Source organism: Dendropsophus ebraccatus, chromosome 12 (assembly GCF_027789765.1).
Source record: "Dendropsophus ebraccatus isolate aDenEbr1 chromosome 12, aDenEbr1.pat, whole genome shotgun sequence".
Classification (NCBI taxonomy): Eukaryota; Metazoa; Chordata; class Amphibia; order Anura; family Hylidae; genus Dendropsophus; species Dendropsophus ebraccatus.
The window spans coordinates 5,071,689-5,094,993 of NC_091465.1; the positions used below are offsets into that span (position 1 = coordinate 5,071,689).

Genomic DNA, 23,305 nt, shown 5'->3' on the forward strand with positions numbered 1-23,305 from the left:
CTTCGGGGGTCTCTTCTGTCCCCACCAAGGCGGAGTGAGTAAAGATGGCGGACCCCGCTCGGCCCATTCAGGCTTGTGGACTTTGCTGTACATCAGTACTCCCATCTGGGAACAAGGGCTCCCCGACCACCTTCAGCTTGTTTGTGGCAGCCAGAGTGGCCGAGAAGTCACAGCAGCTGCCTCACGCAATTTATGTAAGGGACGATTATCGATCGGATAATCGATAACGATAAACAATCTCAAATTACCGCTATTGTGAACGACCTGAAATCGTTCACCCAATAACACGGAACGATGATCGTTGCTTATGATCGCTCTTGCGGTCGTCTTGTCGTCACTAGGTCTCATTAAGCGATCAACAATTTCTCGTTTGTCGTTAAATCGTTAACTGCGTTTCAACCGAACGATTATCGCTATCCAACGGTAATCGTCCCGTGGAATGGGGCCCTGACTCTCATTGTCTGGGAAATTAAGATTTATATTTTTTAACATTTCTTTAATAAAGTTCTATAACTTTGTCAAAATGTTTTCCTCATTTATAGAGAAAGGAGTGACACAGCCCCAAATAGGGGTGCAGAGGTAGCAGTCACCCCCCCCCATACTGATATAGGGGTGCAGAGGTAGCAGTCACCCCCCCCATACTGATATAGGGGTGCAGAGGTAGCAGTCACCCCCCCCATACTGATATAGGGGTGCAGAGGTAGCAGTCACCCCCCCCCATACTGATATAGGGGTGCAGAGGTAGCAGTCACCCCCCCCCCATACTGATATAGGGGTGCAGAGGTAGCAGTCACCCCCCCCCCATACTGATATAGGGGTGCAGAGGTAGCAGTCACCCCCCCATACTGATATAGGGGTGCAGAGGTAGCAGTCACCCCCCCCCATACTGATATAGGGGTGCAGAGGTAGCAGTCACCCCCCCCATACTGATATAGGGGTGCAGAGGTAGCAGTCACCCCCCCCATACTGATATAGGGGTGCAGAGGTAGCAGTCACCCCCCCCATACTGATATAGGGGTGCAGAGGCAGCAGTCACCCCCCCATACTGATATAGGGGTGCAGAGGCAGCAGTCACCCCCCCCATACTGATATAGGGGTGCAGAGGCAGCAGTCACCCCCCCCCATACTGATATAGGGGTGCAGAGGTAGCAGTCACCCCCCCCATACTGATATAGGGGTGCAGAGGTAGCAGTCACCCCCCCCCCATACTGATATAGGGGTGCAGAGGTAGCAGTCACCCCCCCATACTGATATAGGGGTGCAGAGGTAGCAGTCACCCCCCCCATACTGATATAGGGGTGCAGAGGTAGCAGTCACCCCCCCCATACTGATATAGGGGTGCAGAGGCAGCAGTCACCCCCCAATACTGATATAGGGGTGCAGAGGCAGCAGTCACCCCCCCCATACTGATATAGGGGTGCAGAGGCAGCAGTCACCCCCCCATACTGATATAGGGGTGCAGAGGCAGCAGTCACCCCCCTATACTGATATAGGGGTGCAGAGGTAGCAGTCACCCCCCCCCTATACTGATATAGGGGTGCAGAGGTAGCAGTCACCCCCCTAATACTCATATAGGGGTGCAGAGGCAGCAGTCACCCCCCCATACTGATATAGGGGTGCAGAGGTAGCATTCACCCCCCCATACTGATATAGGGGTGCAGAGGTAGCAGTCACACACAGCCCCCCCCTATACTGATATAGGGGTGCAGAGGTAGCAGTCACCCCCCCATACTGATATAGGGGTGCAGAGGCAGCAGTCACCCCCCCATACTGATATAGGGGTGCAGAGGTAGCAGTCACCCCCCCATACTGATATAGGGGTGCAGAGGTAGCAGTCACACCCAGCCCCCCCCTGTACTGATATAGGGGTGCAGAGGTAGCAGTCACACACAGCCCCCCCCCCTATACTGATATAGGGGTGCAGAGGTAGCAGTCACCCCCCCATACTGATATAGGGGTGCAGAGGCAGCAGTCACCCCCCCCATACTGATATAGGGGTGCAGAGGTAGCAGTCACACACAGCCCCCCCTATACTGATATAGGGGTGCAGAGGTAGCAGTCACCCCCCCTAATACTCATATAGGGGTGCAGAGGCAGCAGTCACCCCCCCCCATACTGATATAGGGGTGCAGAGGTAGCAGTCACACACAGACCCCCCCTATACTGATATAGGGGTGCAGAGGCAGCAGTCACACACAGACCCCCCCTATACTGATATAGGGGTGCAGAGGCAGCAGTCACACACAGGCCCCCCTATACTGATATAGGGGTGCAGAGGCAGCAGTCACACACAGGCCCCCCTATACTGATATAGGGGTGCAGAGGCAGCAGTCACACACAGCCCCCCCTATACTGATATAGGGGTGCAGAGGCAGCAGTCACCCCCCCATACTGATATAGGGGTGCAGAGGCAGCAGTCACCCCCCCATACTGATATAGGGGTGCAGAGGTAGCAGTCACACACGTCCCTCTATACTAATATAGGGGTGCGAAGGTAGCAGTCACACACAGACCCCCCCTATACTGATATAGGGGTGCAGAGGTAGCAGTCACACACAGACCCCCCCCCTATACTGATATAGGGGTGCAGAGGTAGCAGTCACATACAGACCCCCCCTATACTGATATAGGGGTGCAGAGGTAGCAGTCACACACAGCCCCCCCTATACTGATATAGGGGTGCAGAGGCAGCAGTCACACACAGCCCCCCCCATACTGATATAGGGGTGCAGAGGCAGCAGTCACATACAGACTTCCCTATACTGATATAGGGGTGCAGAGGTAGCAGTCACACACAGCCCCCCCCATACTGATATAGGGGTGCAGAGGCAGCAGTCACATACAGACTTCCCTATACTGATATAGGGGTGCAGAGGTAGCAGTCACACACAGCCCCCCCTATACTGATATAGGGGTGCAGAGGTAGCAGTCACACACAGCCCCCCCCCATACTGATATAGGGGTGCAGAGGTAGCAGTCACACACAGCCCCCCCCTGTACTGATATAGGGGTGCAGAGGTAGCAGTCACACACAGCCCCCCCCTATACTGATATAGGGATGCAGAGGTAGCAGTCACACACAGCCCCCCCCCCCTATACTGATATAGGGGTGCAGAGGTAGCAGTCACACACAGGCCCCTCTATACTGATATAGGGGTGCAGAGGCAGCAGTCACCCCCCCATACTGATATAGGGGTGCAGAGGTAGCAGTCACACACAGCCCCCCCTATACTGATATAGGGGTGCAGAGGCAGCAGTCACCCCCCCATACTGATATAGGGGTGCAGAGGTAGCAGTCACCCCCCCTAATACTCATATAGGGGTGCAGAGGAAGCAGTCACCCCCCCCATACTGATATAGTGGTGCAGAGGCAGCAGTCACACACAGGCCCCCCTATACTGATATAGGGGTGCAGAGGTAGCAGTCACACACAGACCCCCCTAATACTGATAGAGGGGTGCAGAGGTAGCAGTTGCATATAGGCCTTGATGTCGATGTGGTGTCCCACTAGGGGTGTTACTATCATGTACATCCTTCACAAAAGTCTGTACTTTTTGTGGTCTTATTATTGTAAATGTAGTATTAAGAGTTGGCCACTAGATGTCGCTGTATTATGTATTAGTGTATGGAAGCTGCACAGCTGAAGGATTGCAAAGGGTTATTGTTTTTTGTGTGTGACCAGAATCTGTGAACCTGTAGGTTTTCTGCTTTCTTCTTTCCTATCACCTCTTCTCTCTTTTCTTCTATTGCACTCTGTTCACCCAATCACAGCGCACTATACACGCTGTAGAGGAAGTTAGTCCCTTGGGTAGAGGAGGAGCAGGAGTTTTTTGTTCGAGACAGTGTGGAGGAAGGGCGCAAGCTAGATATCTCTCCACAGTGGCCTCGTCCGGGCCCTGGCCCTCTGCCAGGTCCCCGTAGTTCAGTCTTAGCCAGTACCCCGCATGGGTAGGATGCAAGACAACACACTGTCACTACCTTACTTTCAAGTATCCACACAAAGCACTATGCAGTGTTAAACCTCTCAGGAGAGGACTAGCCAACAGATACCCTTTACCCTCGCCGTGGACAAGGAGAAGTCACAGTGTAGGACAGTATCCGCTATAGAGCCACAGAGCCAGGAACTGATCCAGATAGAGCAAAGTTGCAGAAAGCCTATGAACTCCATCTCGCAGCACGGTTGTCAGCAGGGAACCCTCCGCATTCCGCTCATCCCAGGCAACAAGGTCTGGGACCTGTGTCACCCGTTAGTACGGTTTGGCCAACGCTAGTGGGCATAACGTGGTGTGAAGACTAGAGTAAAGGTCAATACACAGGCACAGGTGATCTTCTCCTACAAGTATTCTACCTCATCCTCCAACCTCCTGGCAGAGCACATTACTACATGGGTTGAAAAAGGCCGAAACGTCGCACTGGTGTGTGAATAAAACCCCAAGGTTTTCTGCTGGATGTGCTGTCTCCTTTGCGTTTTTTGGATACCAAAGATCTTCTGTATCACCTGCTGCACATTTACAAGTAGTAACCAACTCAGCGTTATCTCAGTCTGTGATTATTCACCACCACCTGCACAGCATATACACCGCAAATCTGTGGGTAGCGGGTCCTACTATCCGGGAGGGTCATTACACCGCTCTGGCCACCTGTGACTATATCATCTGTGACTACATCATCTGTGACTACATCACCTGTGACTACATCACCTGTGACTACATCCTCTGTGACTACATCACCTGTGACTACATCATCTGTGACTACATCATCTGTGACTACATCATCTGTGACTACATCACCTGTGACTACATCACCTGTGACTACATCACCTGTGACTACATCATCTGTGACTATATCATCTGTGACTACATCATCTGTGACTACATCACCTGTGACTACATCACCTGTGACTACATCACCTGTGACTACATCATCTGTGACTACATCATCTGTGACTACATCACCTGTGACTACATCATCTGTGACTATATCATCTGTGACTACATCATCTGTGACTATATCATCTGTGACTACATCATCTGTGACTACATCACCTGTGACTACATCACCTGTGACTACATCCTCTGTGACTACATCACCTGTGACTACATCCTCTGTGACTACATCACCTGTGACTACATCACTTGTGACAGTGTCACTTTAAGCATCCCGAGAAGCTGCGGCCACGCAGCTTCTCGGGATGCACTGATCGCTTTGATGTTCCGGCCGCACAGTGAGCAGGTAGAACATTAAAGCGATCAGAATACAGGAGCAGGACCTGTCAGCGTCCTCCTCCTGTATTCTCTCCCATAGGCTGCCGGCACTTCATACCAGCAGCCTATGGGAGGCCGGGACGTGACCTCTCCGGCAGGCGTGATCATGTGACGTCATCACGTCTGCCGGAAGTCCCATCCCTGCGGCTCGGGAGATGGAGCCCGAAGAGGAGGAGGAAGAGCTGCTGCCTGCACAGCGCGGATTAGGTGAGTAGGATGTTTGTTTTTTTAGGGGCACCTCTGGGGGCATTATTATTATATGGGGGGCACCTCTGGGGGCATTATTAGTTCATGGGGGCACCTCTGGGGGCATTATTAGTATATGGGGGCACCTCTGGGGGCATTATTAGTATATGGGGGCACCTCTGGGGGCATTATTAGTATATGGGGGCACCTCTGGGGGCATTATTAGTATATGGGGGCACCTCTGGGGGCATTATTAGTTCTTGGGGGCACCTCTGGGGGCATTATTAGCTCATGGGGGCACCTCTGGGGGCATAATTAGCTCATGAGGGCACCTCTGGGGGCATTATTATTGTATGGGGGCACCTCTGGGGGCATTATTAGCTCATGGGGGCACCTCTGGGGGCATTATTAGCTCATGGGGGCACAGCAGGGAATCCTACATACAGGGGGCACAGCAGGGGATCCTACATACAGGGGGCACAGCAAGGAATCCTACATACAGGGGGCATCCCACATTCCTACTCACTTTACTGCACATTACACCACACAGCGGAGTTACTATGGGAGCCGACAGGAGGGAGGAAGGGAAGGAAGTTACTAGAAATGTGCGGAGCCTAAATTGTTTGTATCGCAGGTTCTAAGGGGATGAAACGTATCTGGAAGGAATCATCCTGGAGGTCTGGGCCGGATGGAGAGGAAAAGGGAAAGTGACGCCTCAGATCAAAGAAGACGTCACCGGTGAGTCACTGTATGACGGTTTTCTTATTTTGTAGAACATCATTTAGTAGGGGAGCCCCGAGGTGGAAAAGGTTGGGAAGCACTGCGCTAATCTGTCCCGCTGCGCCCGCTGGCACATGCTGTCATCTGATTGGGCCTCTTACCTAATCAGATGACAGCAAGTACCAGCGCCCCCTCCTCCAGACATCTGCCTTGGCGGCCCAAGCTACGTCCTATGGCCGTATCTTTACCGCATTGAGCTCCAGCTTGTGCTGCATCTACCTTATCTGTACTCAGAGATATCACTGTGTTATCTGTGGTGTTACATAGGACTGCAGGGGACATCTACTACATGATCTGTACTCAGAGATATCACTGTGTTATCTGTGGTGTTACATAGGACTGCAGGGGACAGCTACTACATTATCTGTACTCAGAGATATCACTGTGTTATCTGTGGTGTTACATAGGACTGCAGGTGACTACTACATTATCTGTACTCAGAGATATCACTGTGTTATCTGTGGTGTTACATAGGACTGCAAGTGACTACTACATTATCTGTACTCAGAGATATCACTGTGTTATCTGTGGTGTTACATAGGACTGCAGGGGACAGCTACTACATTATCTGTACTCAGAGATATCACTGTGTTATCTGTGGTGTTACATAGGACTGCAGGGGACAGCTACTACATGATCTGTACTCAGAGATATCACTGTGTTATCTGTGGTGTTACATAGGACTGCAGATGACTACTACATTATCTGTACTCAGAGGGATATCACTGTTATCTGTGGTGTTACATAGGACTGCAGGTGATATCAGGTGACTTCTCCAAGTTGCAGAAGTTCAAACTTCATCATGCCCTGCTGACAGTTTATAATGGGAGTTGTAGTTTTGCAGCATGTGGCTCTTCAGGTTGCAGCACTACAACCCCCATCGTTTCCAACTGGCAGTTCATGATGAGAGTTGTAGTTTTTCAGCTGGAGAGTCAAAGATTGGAATACAATGATTAGACAATGACACAGTACAGTCCATTAATTATAGGGGGCAGTAGTGCAGTACATGAGGTGGAGGCAGTGACAGGGCATTAGAACATGGCGGCACATTAGAGTAATTGGATATAACGTTAGATAGGACTTTGCCTGATCGGGGGGAGATGGGGGGCCCCAAGCTAACATTTTGCATCAGGGCCCATCAGCCTTTAGCTACGCCCCTGCCTGTGACTACATCCTCTGTGACTACATCACCTGTGACTACATCCTCTGTGACTACATCCTCTGTGACTACATCACCTGTGACTACATCCTCTGTGACTACATCACCTGTGACTACATCCTCTGTGACTACATCATCTGTGACTACACTATCCCAAGGGACACGGTAGCAACCCGGCAGGACGCCGACCACAGGGGAGAAGGGTACAACCGGCCTTACACACTATAAGCAGGTGTGCCCTCACACCTGTGTGCCCACCTGGCACTGGTGTCATATGACAACATAATAAGGTCCGGCTGTATCTGAGCCATCCACCAGCGCAGTGGTATCACACTACAACACCTAGCAGGTGGCCGTCCATCCCTCCGATATAACACCATCCGGGGCACACCACATCTACATGAGACAAAGGCCACATAACAAGATGGCAGTATTATAGATGGTGTTATAGATGGTGTTATAGATGGTGTTATAGGTGGTATTATAGATGTTGTTATAGATGGTGTTATAGATGGTATTATAGATGGTGCTATAGATGGTGTTATAGATGGTATTATAGATGGTGTTATAGATGGTATTATAGATGGTATTATAGATGGTGTTATAGATGGTGCTATAGATGGTGTTATAGATGGTGCTATAGATGATGTTATAGATGGTATTATAGATGATGTTATAGATGATGTTATAGATGGTGTTATAGATGGTGTTATAGATGGTATTATAGATGGTATTATAGATGGTGTTATAGATGGTGTTATAGATGGTGCTATAGATGGTGCTATAGATGGTATTATAGATGGTGTTATAGATGGTATTATAGATGGTGTTATAGATGGTGCTATAGATGATGTTATAGATGGTATTATAGATGGTATTATAGATGGTGCTATAGATGGTGCTATAGATGGTGCTATAGATGATGTTATAGATGGTATTATAGATGGTGCTATAGATGATGTTATAGATGGTATTATAGATGGTATTATAGATGGTGTTATAGATGGTGTTATAGATGGTGCTATAGATGGTGTTATAGATGGTGCTATAGATGGTATTATAGATGGTATTATAGATGGTGCTATAGATGGTGCTATAGATGGTGCTATAGATGATGTTATAGATGGTATTATAGATGGTGCTATAGATGATGTTATAGATGGTATTATAGATGGTATTATAGATGGTGTTATAGATGGTGCTATAGATGGTGTTATAGATGGTGCTATAGATGGTATTATAGATGGTATTATAGATGGTGCTATAGATGGTATTATAGATGGTGCTATAGATGATGTTATAGGTGGTATTATAGATGTTGCTATAGATGGTGCTATAGATGGTGCTATAGATGATGTTATAGATGGTATTATAGATGGTGTTATAGATGGTGTTATAGATGGTGTTATAGATGGTGTTATAGATGGTGCTATAGATGGTGCTATAGATGATGTTATAGATGGTATTATAGATGGTGTTATAGATGGTGTTATAGATGGTGTTATAGATGGTATTATAGATGGTGCTATAGATGGTGTTATAGATGGTATTATAGATGGTATTATAGATGGTGTTATAGATGGTATTATAGATGGTGCTATAGATGGTGTTATAGGTGGTATTATAGATGGTGCTATAGATGGTGTTATAGATGGTATTATAGATGGTGCTATAGATGGTATTATAGATGGTGCTATAGATGGTGTTATAGATGGTATTATAGATGATGTTATAGATGATGTTATAGATGGTGTTATAGATGGTGTTATAGATGGTATTATAGATGGTATTATAGATGGTGTTATAGATGGTGTTATAGATGGTGCTATAGATGGTGCTATAGATGGTATTATAGATGGTGTTATAGATGGTATTATAGATGGTGTTATAGATGGTGCTATAGATGATGTTATAGATGGTATTATAGATGGTATTATAGATGGTGCTATAGATGGTGCTATAGATGGTGCTATAGATGATGTTATAGATGGTATTATAGATGGTGCTATAGATGATGTTATAGATGGTATTATAGATGGTATTATAGATGGTGTTATAGATGGTGTTATAGATGGTGCTATAGATGGTGTTATAGATGGTGCTATAGATGGTATTATAGATGGTATTATAGATGGTGCTATAGATGGTGCTATAGATGGTGCTATAGATGATGTTATAGATGGTATTATAGATGGTGCTATAGATGATGTTATAGATGGTATTATAGATGGTATTATAGATGGTGTTATAGATGGTGTTATAGATGGTGCTATAGATGGTGTTATAGATGGTGCTATAGATGGTATTATAGATGGTATTATAGATGGTGCTATAGATGGTATTATAGATGGTGCTATAGATGATGTTATAGGTGGTATTATAGATGTTGCTATAGATGGTGCTATAGATGATGTTATAGATGGTATTATAGATGGTGTTATAGATGGTGTTATAGATGGTGTTATAGATGGTGTTATAGATGGTGCTATAGATGGTGCTATAGATGATGTTATAGATGGTATTATAGATGGTGTTATAGATGGTGTTATAGATGGTGTTATAGATGGTATTATAGATGGTGCTATAGATGGTGTTATAGATGGTATTATAGATGGTATTATAGATGGTGTTATAGATGGTATTATAGATGGTGCTATAGATGGTGTTATAGGTGGTATTATAGATGGTGCTATAGATGGTGTTATAGATGGTGCTATAGATGGTGTTATAGATGGTATTATAGATGGTGCTATAGATGGTGTTATAGATGGTATTATAGATGGTGCTATAGATGGTGTTATAGATGGTGCTATAGATGGTGCTATATATGGTGCTATAGATGGTGTTATAGATGGACATAGGAGGTGTCAGATTTTGCACAGGGTCCAGGGCTTCCAGGGTCATTTATCTCCAGTATCTGATGCCCTATCCCTCTCTCTCTCACACAGTGACATGCAGTCTATTGTTGTGCACATTCTACATGTATTCACATTGCTGGGTCCTATGTGCAGCACAATGATACTGTATTGTAGTCAGGGGGTCTGTGATTCTGCATTGTACAGTAATGTGAATTTCTGCATGGTTGGACTAGAAAGACTCTTTTTTCTTCTTACAAAAAGTGTCATTGAAATGCAAAGAGTCCCCAAGAGAGTCCAGATAAAGTACAGGGAGACTGCTGCTTAGGGACAGTAAGGACTTATCTGGTGGAGAAGAGGACAGAGCCCAGGGTGGTGGAGGAGAGGACAGAGCCCAGGGTGGTGGAGGAGAGGACAGAGCCCAGGGTGGTGGAGGAGAGGACAGAGCCCAGGGTGGTGGTGGAGGAGAGGACAGAGCCCAGGGTGGTGGTGGAGAAGAGGACAGAGCCCAGGGTGGTGGAGGAGAGGACAGAGCCCAGGGTGGTGGTGGAGAAGAGGACAGAGCCCAGGGTGGTGGAGGAGAGGACAGAGCCCAGGGTGGTGGAGGAGAGGACAGAGCCCAGGGTGCTGGTGGAGGAGAGGACAGAGCCCAGGGTGGTGGAGGAGAGGACAGAGCCCAGGGTGGTGGTGGAGAAGAGGACAGAGCCCAGGGTGGTGGAGGAGAGGACAGAGCCCAGGGTGCTGGTGGAGGAGAGGACAGAGCCCAGGGTGGTAGAGGAGAGGACAGAGCCCAGGGTGGTGGAGGAGAGGACAGAGCCCAGGGTGGTGGAGAAGAGGACAGAGCCCAGGGTGGTGGAGGAGAGGACAGAGCCCAGGGTGGTGGAGGAGGAGAGGACAGAGCCCAGGGTGGTGGTGGAGGAGAGGACAGAGCCCAGGGTGGTAGAGAAGAGGACAGAGCCCAGGGTGGTGGAGGAGAGGACAGAGCCCAGGGTGCTGGTGGAGGAGAGGACAGAGCCCAGGGTGGTAGAGGAGAGGACAGAGCCCAGGGTGGTAGAGGAGAGGACAGAACCCAGGGTGGTGGAGGAGAGGACAGAGCCCAGGGTGCTGGTGGAGGAGAGGACAGAGCCCAGGGTGGTGGTGGAGAAGAGGACAGAGCCCAGGGTGGTGGAGGAGAGGACAGAGCCCAGGGTGGTGGAGGAGAGGACAGAGCCCAGGGTGCTGGTGGAGGAGAGGACAGAGCCCAGGGTGGTGGAGGAGAGGACAGAGCCCAGGGTGGTGGAGGAGAGGACAGAGCCCAGGGTGCTGGTGGAGGAGAGGACAGAGCCCAGGGTGGTGGAGGAGAGGACAGAGCCCAGGTCGGTGGAGGAGAGGACAGAGCCCAGGGTGGTGAAGGAGAGGACAGAGCCCAGGGTGGTGGAGAAGAGGACAGAGCCCAGGGTGGTGGAGAAGAGGACAGAGCCCAGGGTGGTGGAGGAGAGGACAGAGCCCAGGGTGGTGGAGGAGAGGACAGAGCCCAGGGTGGTGGAGGAGAGGACAGAGCCCAGGGTGGTGGTGGAGGAGAGAACAGAGCCCAGGGTGGTGGAGAAGAGGACAGAGCCCAGGGTGGTGGAGGAGAGGACAGAGCCCAGGGTGCTGGTGGAGGAGAGGACAGAGCCCAGGGTGGTGGAGGAGAGGACAGAGCCCAGGGTGGTGGAGGAGAGGACAGAGCCCAGGGTGGTGAAGGAGAGGACAGAGTCCAGGGTGGTGGAGAAGAGGACAGAGCCCAGGGTGGTGGAGAAGAGGACAGAGCCCAGGGTGGTAGAGGAGAGGACAGAGCCCAGGGTGGTGGAGGAGAGGACAGAGCCCAGGGTGGTGGAGGAGAGGACAGAGCCCAGGGTGGTGGAGAAGAGGACAGAGCCCAGGGTGGTGGAGGAGAGGACAGAGCCCAGGGTGGTGGAGAAGAGGACAGAGCCCAGGGTGGTGGAGGAGAGGACAGAGCCCAGGGTGGTGGTGGAGGAGAGAACAGAGCCCAGGGTGGTGGAGGAGAGGACAGAGCCCAGGGTGGTGGTGGAGGAGAGAACAGAGCCCAGGGTGGTGGAGGAGAGGACAGAGCCCAGGGTGCTGGTGGAGAAGAGGACAGAGCCCAGGGTGGTGGAGGAGAGGACAGAGCCCAGGGTGGTGGTGGAGGAGAGGACAGAGCCCAGGGTGGTGGAGGAGAGGACAGAGCCCAGGGTGGTGGTGGAGAAGAGGACAGAGCCCAGGGTGGTGGTGGAGAAGAGGACAGAGCCCAGGGTGGTGGAGGAGAGGACAGAGCCCAGGGTGGTGGAGAAGAGGACAGAGCCCAGGGTGGTGGAGGAGAGGACAGAGCCCAGGGTGGTGGAGGAGAGGACAGAGCCCAGGGTGGTGGAGGAGAGGACAGAGCCCAGGGTGGTGGAGGAGAGGACAGAGCCCAGGGTGGTGGAGAAGAGGACAGAGCCCAGGGTGCTGGTGGAGGAGAGGACAGAGCCCAGGGTGGTAGAGGAGAGGACAGAGCCCAGGGTGGTGGAGGAGAGGACAGAGCCCAGGGTGGTGGAGAAGAGGACAGAGCCCAGGGTGGTGGTGGAGAAGAGGACAGAGCCCAGGGTGGTGGAGGAGAGGACAGAGCCCAGGGTGCTGGTGGAGGAGAGGACAGAGCCCAGGGTGGTGGAGAAGAGGACAGAGCCCAGGGTGGTGGAGGAGAGGACAGAGCCCAGGGTGGTGGAGGAGAGGACAGAGCCCAGGGTGGTGGAGGAGAGGACAGAGCCCAGGGTGGTGGAGGAGAGGACAGAGCCCAGGGTGCTGGTGGAGAAGAGGACAGAGCCCAGGGTGGTGGAGGAGAGGACAGAGCCCAGGGTGGTGGTGGAGGAGAGGACAGAGCCCAGGGTGGTGGAGGAGAGGACAGAGCCCAGGGTGGTGGTGGAGAAGAGGACAGAGCCCAGGGTGGTGGTGGAGAAGAGGACAGAGCCCAGGGTGGTGGAGGAGAGGACAGAGCCCAGGGTGGTGGAGAAGAGGACAGAGCCCAGGGTGGTGGAGGAGAGGACAGAGCCCAGGGTGGTGGAGGAGAGGACAGAGCCCAGGGTGGTGGAGGAGAGGACAGAGCCCAGGGTGGTGGAGGAGAGGACAGAGCCCAGGGTGGTGGAGAAGAGGACAGAGCCCAGGGTGCTGGTGGAGGAGAGGACAGAGCCCAGGGTGGTAGAGGAGAGGACAGAGCCCAGGGTGGTAGAGGAGAGGACAGAGCCCAGGGTGGTGGGGGAGAGGACAGAGCCCAGGGTGGTGGAGAAGAGGACAGAGCCCAGGGTGGTGGTGGAGAAGAGGACAGAGCCCAGGGTGGTGGAGGAGAGGACAGAGCCCAGGGTGCTGGTGGAGGAGAGGACAGAGCCCAGGGTGGTGGAGGAGAGGACAGAGCCCAGGGTGGTGGAGGAGAGGACAGAGCCCAGGGTGGTGGAGGAGAGGACAGAGCCCAGGGTGGTGGAGGAGAGGACAGAGCCCAGGGTGGTGGTGGAGGAGAGAACAGAGCCCAGGGTGGTGGAGGAGAGGACAGAGCCCAGGGTGCTGGTGGAGGAGAGGACAGAGCCCAGGGTGGTGGTGGAGGAGAGAACAGAGCCCAGGGTGGTGGAGGAGAGGACAGAGCCCAGGGTGGTGGAGGAGAGGACAGAGCCCAGGGTGGTGGAGGAGAGGACAGAGCCCAGGGTGGTGGAGGAAAGGACAGAGCCCAGGGTGGTGGTGGAGGAGAGGACAGAGCCCAGGGTGGCAGAGGAGAGGACAGAGCCCAGGGTGGTGGAGGAGAGGACAGAGCCCAGGGTGGTGGAGGAGAGGACAGAGCCCAGGGTGGTGGAGGAGAGGACAGAGCCCAGGGTGGTGGAGGAGAGGACAGAGCCCAGGGTGGTGGAGGAAAGGACAGAGCCCAGGGTGGTGGAGGAGAGGACAGAGCCCAGGGTGCTGGTGGAGGAGAGGACAGAGCCCAGGGTGGTGGAGGAAAGGACAGAGCCCAGGGTGGTGGAGGAAAGGACAGAGCCCAGGGTGGTGGAGGAAAGGACAGAGCCCAGGGTGGTGGAGGAGAGAACAGAGCCCAGGGTGGTGGTGGAGGAGAGGACAGAGCCCAGGGGGATGCTGGAGTCCAACAAGGTAAGAAGCCATTGCTGTCCTGTGTGATGCTGGAGGATGAGCTAAAGATGACCGTGTCCTTCTCTGCAGATGTCCAAGCCTCTTATGGAGAAGAAGAGAAGAGCCCGGATCAACAATTCCCTGGAGGAGCTGAAGACCTTACTGGAGAAGCATTACAGCTATAATGTAAGAAATGACGGGACTGATACATTGTGCCTATAGATGGGGAGGAGATAATACAGTGTAATAATATTATAATACATTGTACCTATAGATGGGGATGAGATAATAGGGTGTAATAATATTATAATACATTGTGCCTACAGATGGGGAGGAGATAATACAGTGTAATAATATTATAATACATTGTACCTATAGATGGGGAGGAGATAATACAGTGTAATAATATTATAATACATTGTACCTATAGATGGGGAGGAGATAATACAGTGTAATAATATTATACATTGTACCTACAGATGGGGAGGAGATAATAGGGTGTAATAATATTATACATTGTACCTATAGATGGGGAGGAGATAAAGTGTAATAAAGGTCATTGATCCAGCGTTGGGGAATTATACAGTAACAAGGTCAATATTCCCAAACTAAGATCTAGAACAACTTATAATGCAATTCAGGTCAGTACTCTAGATCTAGACCATTACATTCCAATACTATGAATACTGATGTTCTAGAGCAGACGTGTTAAACCTGCAGACCTCCATCTGTTGCAAAACTACAAGTCCCATCATGCCTGGGCAAACGAAGCTTTGGCTTTGCTCTCCACGCAAAATACACCCAATATATATAACTGTGAGCCAAGGCGACTGCATCATATAAGAATGATCCAGAAGTAGAACATGATATTATATAACATGCTCCAGATCAATGACTCATACCACTACTCAGTATAGGTCAAAGATCCAAAGCAGTGGCGTTACATTATAACACAATGATCCAGAGCTGTTATAAGAGCTAGAACATATTATAAGAGAACAGGTCAATGTCCTCTAGAGCAGAGATGCAAAACCCTCAAGCTGTTACAAAACTACAATTCCCATCATGCCCGGACAATCTCTGGACAATCTCTGGCTGCTCATACATGATGGGAATGTTAGTTGTGCACCACTGCTCAAGAGTGTAATATACACAACCAATAAGTTATCAGGGAGCATGGAAACCTGCACCGAAACTGAGAGACATCCCCATCTATAGGTACAATGTATTATAATATTATTACACTGTATTATCTCCTCCCCATCTATAGGTACAATGTATAATATTATTACACCCTATTATCTCCTCCCCATCTATAGGTACAATGTATAATATTATTACACTGTATTATCTCCCCCCCATCTATAGGTACAATGTATAATATTATTACACCCTATTATCTCCTCCCCATCTATAGGTACAATGTATAATATTATTACACTGTATTATCTCCCCCCCATCTATAGGTACAATGTATAATATTATTACACCCTATTATCTCCTCCCCATCTATAGGTACAATGTATAATATTATTACACTGTATTATCTCCTCCCCATCTATAGGTACAATGTATTATAATATTATTACACTGTATTATCTCCTCCCCATCTATAGGTACAATGTATTATATTAATATTACACACTATTATCTCCTCCCCATCTATAGGTACAATGTATTATATTATTACACTGTATTATCTCCTCCCCATCTATAGGTACAATGTATTATAATATTATTACACTGTATTATCTCCTCCCCATCTATAGGTACAATGTATTATATTATTACACCCTATTATCTCCTCCCCATCTATAGGTACAATGTATTATATTATTACACCCTATTATCTCCTCCCCATCTATAGGTACAATGTATTATATTATTACACCCTATTATCTCCTCCCCATCTATAGGTACAATGTATTATATTATTACACCCTATTATCTCCTCCCCATCTATAGGTACAATTTATAATATTATTACACTGTATTATCTCCTCCCCATCTATAGGTACAATGTATTATTATATTATTACACTGTATTATCTCCTCCCCATCTATAGGTACAATGTATTATAATATTATTACACTGTATTATCTCCTCCCCATCTATAGGTACAATGTATAATATTATTACACTGTATTATCTCCTCCCCATCTGTAGGTACAATGTATTATAATATTATTACACTGTATTATCTCACTCTGGAACCCAGACTTACATTGGCTCTAGAACATCAGTGTACATAATGTTGTGATATTACTTTCTAGCTATATTGGATCTAGTTATATTGGATTGTGAGCCTGAGATGTTCTAGATCTTAGTTTGAGAATATTGACCTGTATTCTGCCCCATATAATGTTCTAGATTATTGATCTGGATTGTCTTTCCCCCCAGGTGAGGAAGAGGAAGTTGGAGAAAGCGGATATCCTGGAGCTGACGGTGAAACACATTGAGAACCTGCTCAGTATGAGACAGCGAGGTAAATTCTTCATATACTGGAAAATCCAATGTAACCTATATAATCCTATATAATCCTATACAATTGTATATAATCCTAAATCATTGTAGATAATCCTGTATAATCGTATCAATTTCTGAGTGGCAGATATCTCATCTCTATGGCCGGCTTAGCACTTTTCCCCTTTGTATTGGGCTGGGTATATTATTGGGTATATAGTGTATACGGCACTCCACAAGAATGCTATACGCTAGCTACATATATATATATATATATATATATATACACATATAAATACAGTGATCCCTCAACTTACAATGGCCTCAAGATACAATATTTTCAACATACAATGTTCCTTTCTTGACCATCGTAACTTGAGACCAGACACAACATACAACATACAAAGTTACAGACAGTCCGGATCTGCGGAACAAGTAAATAACCAGATAATCAACCAAAGAAAAGGGCCTTTATGGGTAAATCCCCAGTATTAGTGAAGTGGCTGCACTGCTAGTTGTGTTTCTCTATAGTACAGTGAGATACTCCATGTCCTGTGCTGATGTGTGTGTCTGGTATCTCCTCCCTGCAGTACAGTGAGATACTCCATGTCCTGTGCTGCTGTGTGTGTCTGGTATCTCCTCCCTGCAGTACAGTGAGATACTCCATGTCCTGTGCTGCTGTGTGTGTCTGGTATCTCCTCCCTGCAGTACAGTCAGATACTCCATGTCCTGTGCTGCTGTGTGTGTCTGGTATCTCCTCCCTGCAGTACAGTCAGATACTCCATGTCCTGTGCTGCTGTGTGTGTCTGGTATCTCCTCCCTGCAGTACAGTGAGATACTCCATGTCCTGTGCTGCTGTGTGTGTCTGGTATCTCCTCCCTGCAGTACAGTCAGATACTCCATGTCCTGTGCTGCTGTGTGTGTCTGGTATCTCCTCCCTGCAGTACAGTCAGATACTCCATGTCCTGTGCTGCTGTGTGTGTCTGGTATCTCCTCCCTGCAGTACAGTCAGATACTCCATGTCCTGTGCTGCTGTGTGTGTCTGGTATCTCCTCCCTGCAGTACAGTCAGATACTCCATGTCCTGTGCTGCTGTGTGTGTCTGGTATCTCCTCCCTGCAGTACAGTCAGATACTCCATGTCCTGTGCTGCTGTGTACCTGGGCCAGGATGAGCTGCTCCTTTGGGCACCAGGTGAGAGCGCCTTCATGTTATTTTTCTGGGACCCTGTGTGATCTTTACAGGACCTGAAAATGCTCAAGACTTTTACATAGAAAGTGATTTACCGTCTCCAGCCGCTTTCTGACTGTTGTGTGTAAGGACTTGCTTTATCCATATTACATAGCTGCCTATTTTCCTTTATATTTTCATTTTTATCTCATTTTTGGATAATATTTTGGGGGCTTCAGAACCAATTACCAGTTTTGGTTTCAACATACAATGGTCGTCCTGAAACCAATTAATATTATATGTTGAGGGAAAACTGTATTGGCATTGCCTGATCAGGTTATTGATACTGATGGACCTTCTCATTGCAGGAATGGTTCCGGTGGATCTAGTAGGGATCAGTGATTATAGAGAAGGATTCCAGGGATGTTTGACCAAGCTCAGCGCCTACATAACCAGAAAGACGTCCCAGGAGACCCCGGGGCCGGTGCCTGTCCATCCCCCCAGTGCCCCCCAGACTCAGGATCACGTCCCTCCAAGTCCTGAGATATTACAGCAAAGTTATCCCCAGATAGATAATAAGACAAGGAGCCCGGAAAGTGGAAACAGTCAATGGAAACCGTCAGCAGGAAACATAAGTGTCCAGCGGGTCCTGAGCCAGCAGCGCACAGATACGACACCTTCTTCTTCCTCATCTCTGAACAACCGGACCCCATCACACCCGCAAACAAGGAGCGCAGCATGCTGGAGACCCTGGTGATGACCACAGCTGTGTATATAGCTGTATATAGCCCTCAGTGACTCTATACTGTACAGAGACCCCTGGGGGGTGGGGGCATATAGACTCGTGAATGTCTGGTGTATTGTATGTAAATAAATCAAATAATAATCACAATGATTAATAAAGTGCAGAAAACCTCAGCTTATTTCTATTGTTTCACCGTGTGGAGGCAGCCCGGCTGTGTGGGGCCCCCGGGGGCTGTGGTGGGTGCCCGGTGCACCTTATGGCGTGTGATATAGCGCCCAGATACCATTGCCAGTCAGTAAACGGAGAAGATACTTCCATAGAGGTTCTCAGTTTGTGATTGTTATTACGCTTCTTCAGGACCAGTGGCGCCCCCTCTTGGCAATGACGGGTTATGTGGCCTGTAAGAATGGCTGCACCATGAATTATGGGGCAGATTTACTAAGAAACTAAGACTGGTTGGGGTCCGGCTACAGTCATTACTTCTATACCTATAGCGAGTATGTAAAATAAACCTACAATATATGGAAAAGAGGGAAGCCCACCACCATATACATTAGATAAATATCATCCACCAACACTGGAGGGAACGGCCGCCCGTCAGATATGTACGGAGCCTCCCAGCTCACCCCAATGGCAGATGTCAGGGAGATAGGGGAGACATAGCTGATTGATATGAGGTATATGGCTGTTATGGCTCCCAGGTCTCAGCGGGGTGCTCTCTACTCCTCCTCCTAGAATTCAAGGTGGATAGTGGGAACTGGATACCCCCAAGTTTTCATACAGAATGCACATCTGAATACCTCTTATCGGTCATTAACTCAGATCAGAAACAAACTGCAATCAGCTGATCTTGCCACTGGAACCTTGGGGGCGGTCTCATATTTCTCCTATAGCGGCCACTACAGGAGACATGTGGTAATACAAGCCGCCAATTCAGATGAATGAAATACAGTGGTACCTTGGTTTAAGAGTAACTTGCTTTAAGAACGTTTTGGTTTAAGAGCTCACAGTTTTTCAAAATAGTGACTTGGTGTAAGAGCATTGCTTTGGTGTAAGAGCTTCCTGTACTAGGTGGGAGGGGGAGTGGGGGAGGGACAGGGTCTGCATAGTGTGGTCTACAGCCCTGTACTCTGACCCAGGAAGTCTCCCTCACCTTCCAAATCATGGCAGATCCACTTCAGGCTGGGGCTTACATCAGGGGACAGGACTGTGGAGGTAATCTCTCCATAGCTGTAACCCCTCTCTCCCCGGACAGAGAGTGCTGCTTGTATGTGCCCACATCTCCCTGTGTAACGCCTGGAGTAGTGGATCCACTGGACCGTCACCAGCGATGGCAGTAACCTCACCAGGGAGCGGAGTCTAAGGGGCCGCTGGTCTTCACCAGAGCCCGCCGCAAGGCGGGATGGATTTGCTGCAGCAGGCGACCCCCAGGTCGCTACCCCTGGCTTGGTTGCTAGTGACGGCAGGCGAGGCGTGGCAGGAGCAGTAGGCAGGAGATAGTGCTAGCAGAGGTCTGTAGGCGAAACCGCAGGTGACAGGCTGAACACAGGAGCAATAGTGTAACAGAGGAGCAGGAACCAGGAACAAGGACTAGGAACCAGGTAGCGGACAGGAATCAGGAACAAGGACTAGGGACCAGGTAGCGGACAGGAATCAGGAACAAGGACTAGGGACCAGGTAGCGGACAGGAATCAGGAACAAGGACTAGGGACCAGGTAGCGGACAGGAATCAGGAACAACAGGGAGCTGGGCCAAACGCTATGGGAAGCATGTAGAGGCTCCAACACCTGGAAGGGGGCAGGGCTGGAATTTATAGGAAGTGAATTAGTGCACCTTCCAATTAGGGGCGGACTGGCCCTTTAAATCTGAGACAGCCGGCGCGCGCGCGCCCTAGGAGGCGGGGACGCGCATGCCGGCCGAAAGAGCAGGTGACAGGAGCGGGGCGAGGTAAGGCGCCCCCCAGGGCTGAACTAGTAGCAGAGCCGGGTCCCTGTACATAGACCCCGGCAGCTGCATGGAGAGGTCGCGGCGGCGGTCCGGAGCACGGGACGCGGCCGTGACACCCTGCTTATTTCTTCCTACCCCCTGCAGTCTCTCTCCGCCCTTGTGTTTTCTATCCTCTCCATTACTGTACAGTAATTTATGATATCACAGATTCTGCTGTTTCTGAATGTTTGTTTCATCTGTTTTACATGTTATTCAGAATAATAAATTATTATTTTTGGGGTGTGGAACCAATTGTCTGCATTTCTATGATTTGTCATGGAAAAATTTTCTTTGGTTTAAGAGTGGATTTGGATTACAAGCGCGGACACGGAACGAATTATGCTCCTAATCCAAGGCACCACAGTACATGGTTAGGCTGAGAGTCTTTATAGCATAGCTGTAACTATAGGAGAAGCGGATGGAGTCTGAGGGGCCCATATAGCCTCTCTGTTCTATATGCAGAGATCAGCCGGGTACCCTGACGATTTTCCATCTATTAGACCGCTGTCAGTGTCTCTACTACCTGCACAAGTAGCGACCTCCTTTCTATGATGCCCTGGGGGGTAGATGGACAGGCCCTGATCTATTATCCCTCCATCACATTGTGGGGTTGCTGTATATTGCTCACTATGAGGTTATTAGTATACTAGTGCAGGGGGCCCAGGGTTCACCTGACCCTCCAGGTAGCCGGTGCTGGCGGCCGCCCCTTCAGATATAGACGTCAATGTGTTGCAGCCATTGAGCGGGGGTGAAGTGATGGGGCGGGGAGGCCTCGCACCCTCCTGACACACTCATTAATCATCTTTTCACACCACTACTGACCATCACTAATTCTGATTTTTTCGGTGAATTTTCCAGGTTTCTGCCCCACAAGCAGAGCTGTATACACCATATGTCACACAATGCCGGGGAGATGCCAGCCGGCTCCATGGCTAATCGCCTGTTGTAGGAGATGACACCAGTTAAATCAGGACTCTGTTATAGAGAGGGCGCTCAATAATAGGAGCGACCCCACAAGTGCTGAGCAATGCACAACCTGCTGCAAGCAACCCACCGCCTGATGGTGCTGAGGAATCCTGCTGCAAGCAACCCACCGCCTGATGGTGCTAAGGAATCCTGCTGCTAGTACTGCATAAGAATGACTAGGGAGTGATAGGGACCATCGGTATAGGGATGACTGGGGGTAATAGGGACCATTAGTATAGGGATGACTGGGGGTGATAGGGACCATCAGTATATGGATGACTGAGGTAATAGGGACCATCAGTATAGGGATGACTGGGGGTGATAGGGACCATCAGTATAGGGATGACTGGAGGTAATAGGGACCATCAGTATAGGAATGACTGGGGGTGATAGGGACCATCAGTATAGGGATGACTGGGGGTAATAGGGACCATCAGTATAGGGATGACTGGGGGTAATAGGGACCATTAGTATAGGGATGACTGGGGGTGAAAGGGACCATCAGTATAGAAATGACTGTGGGTGATAGGGACCATCAGTATAGGGATGACTGGAGTTGGTAGGGACCATCAGTAGAAGAATGACTGAGCTGATTGGGACCATCAGTATAGGGATGACTGGGGGTGATAGGGACCATTAGTATAGGGATGACTGGGGGTGAAAGGGACCATCAGTATAGGGATGACTGGAGTCATAGGGACCATCAGTATAGGGATGACTGGAGGTAATAGGGACCATCAGTATAGGGATGACTGGAGGTGATAGGGACCATCAGTATAGGGATGACTGGGGGTAATAGGGACCATTAATATAGGGATGACTGGGGGTGATAGGGACCATCAGTATAGGGATGACTGGAGGTGATAGGGACCATCAGTATAGGGATGACTGGGGGTAATAGGGACCATCAGTATAGGGATGACTGGGGGTAATAGGGACCATCAGTATAGGGATGACTGGGGGTGATAGGGACCATCAGTATAGGGATGACTGGAGGTGATAGGGACCATCAGTATAGGGATGACTGGGGGTAATAGGGACCATCAGTATAGGGATGACTGGGGGTAATAGGGACCATCAGTATAGGGATGACTGGGGGTGATAGGGACCATCAGTATAGGGAAGACTGGGGGTGATAAGGACCATCAGTATAAGGATGACTGGGGGTGATAGGGACCATCAGTATAGGGATGACTGGAGGTGATAGGGACCATCAGTATAGGGATGACTGGGGGTAATAGGGACCATCAGTATAGGGATGACTGGGGGTGATAGGTAGAAATGAGAAGGTTCACATTCACTGACAGCAAGCAAAGGACTGGAGCCCAGTGTATGGGGGAAAGTGTACAGCACAGAATATAGTGACATGACTACTACATACCAGAGCGGGAAGGCATGCTGGCACTTGTAGTCCCTCCCCAGGTTGCTGCTCGGGCTAATTGCTTCCCTCTATCCATTACCTTCTCCTTGAAGAGCAATAAATGTGAGTGTAAGAAGCCATTGCCTTTGATGGGAGGCTGGGGGCCGCCATGTAGATGGGCTTGTAGGATCAGCATAACAAGGAGCTGCTGCTCGGCCCCATATGAAAGCATGGAGGGAGGAAGAACATCATTAGCCAACAAATTGCCCTA

The 23,305-nt window shown here is 49.4% G+C and overlaps 1 protein-coding gene across 1 annotated transcript in view; it reads left to right on the top strand.

Annotated features, from left to right (window-relative positions):
• Positions 1–18,756, top strand: part of LOC138768983 (transcription factor HES-3-like) — a 31,317-nt gene extending 12,561 nt beyond the window's left edge. Inside the window, exons 2-4 of the mRNA XM_069947106.1 lie at positions 14,436–14,531; positions 16,747–16,831; positions 18,346–18,756. Of these exons, the coding sequence (XP_069803207.1) occupies positions 14,436–14,531; positions 16,747–16,831; positions 18,346–18,734 (570 nt within the window). The 3' untranslated portion in view covers positions 18,735–18,756. The remainder of the gene's footprint in view (positions 1–14,435; positions 14,532–16,746; positions 16,832–18,345) is intronic.
• Positions 18,757–23,305: the final 4,549 nt, after the last annotated feature.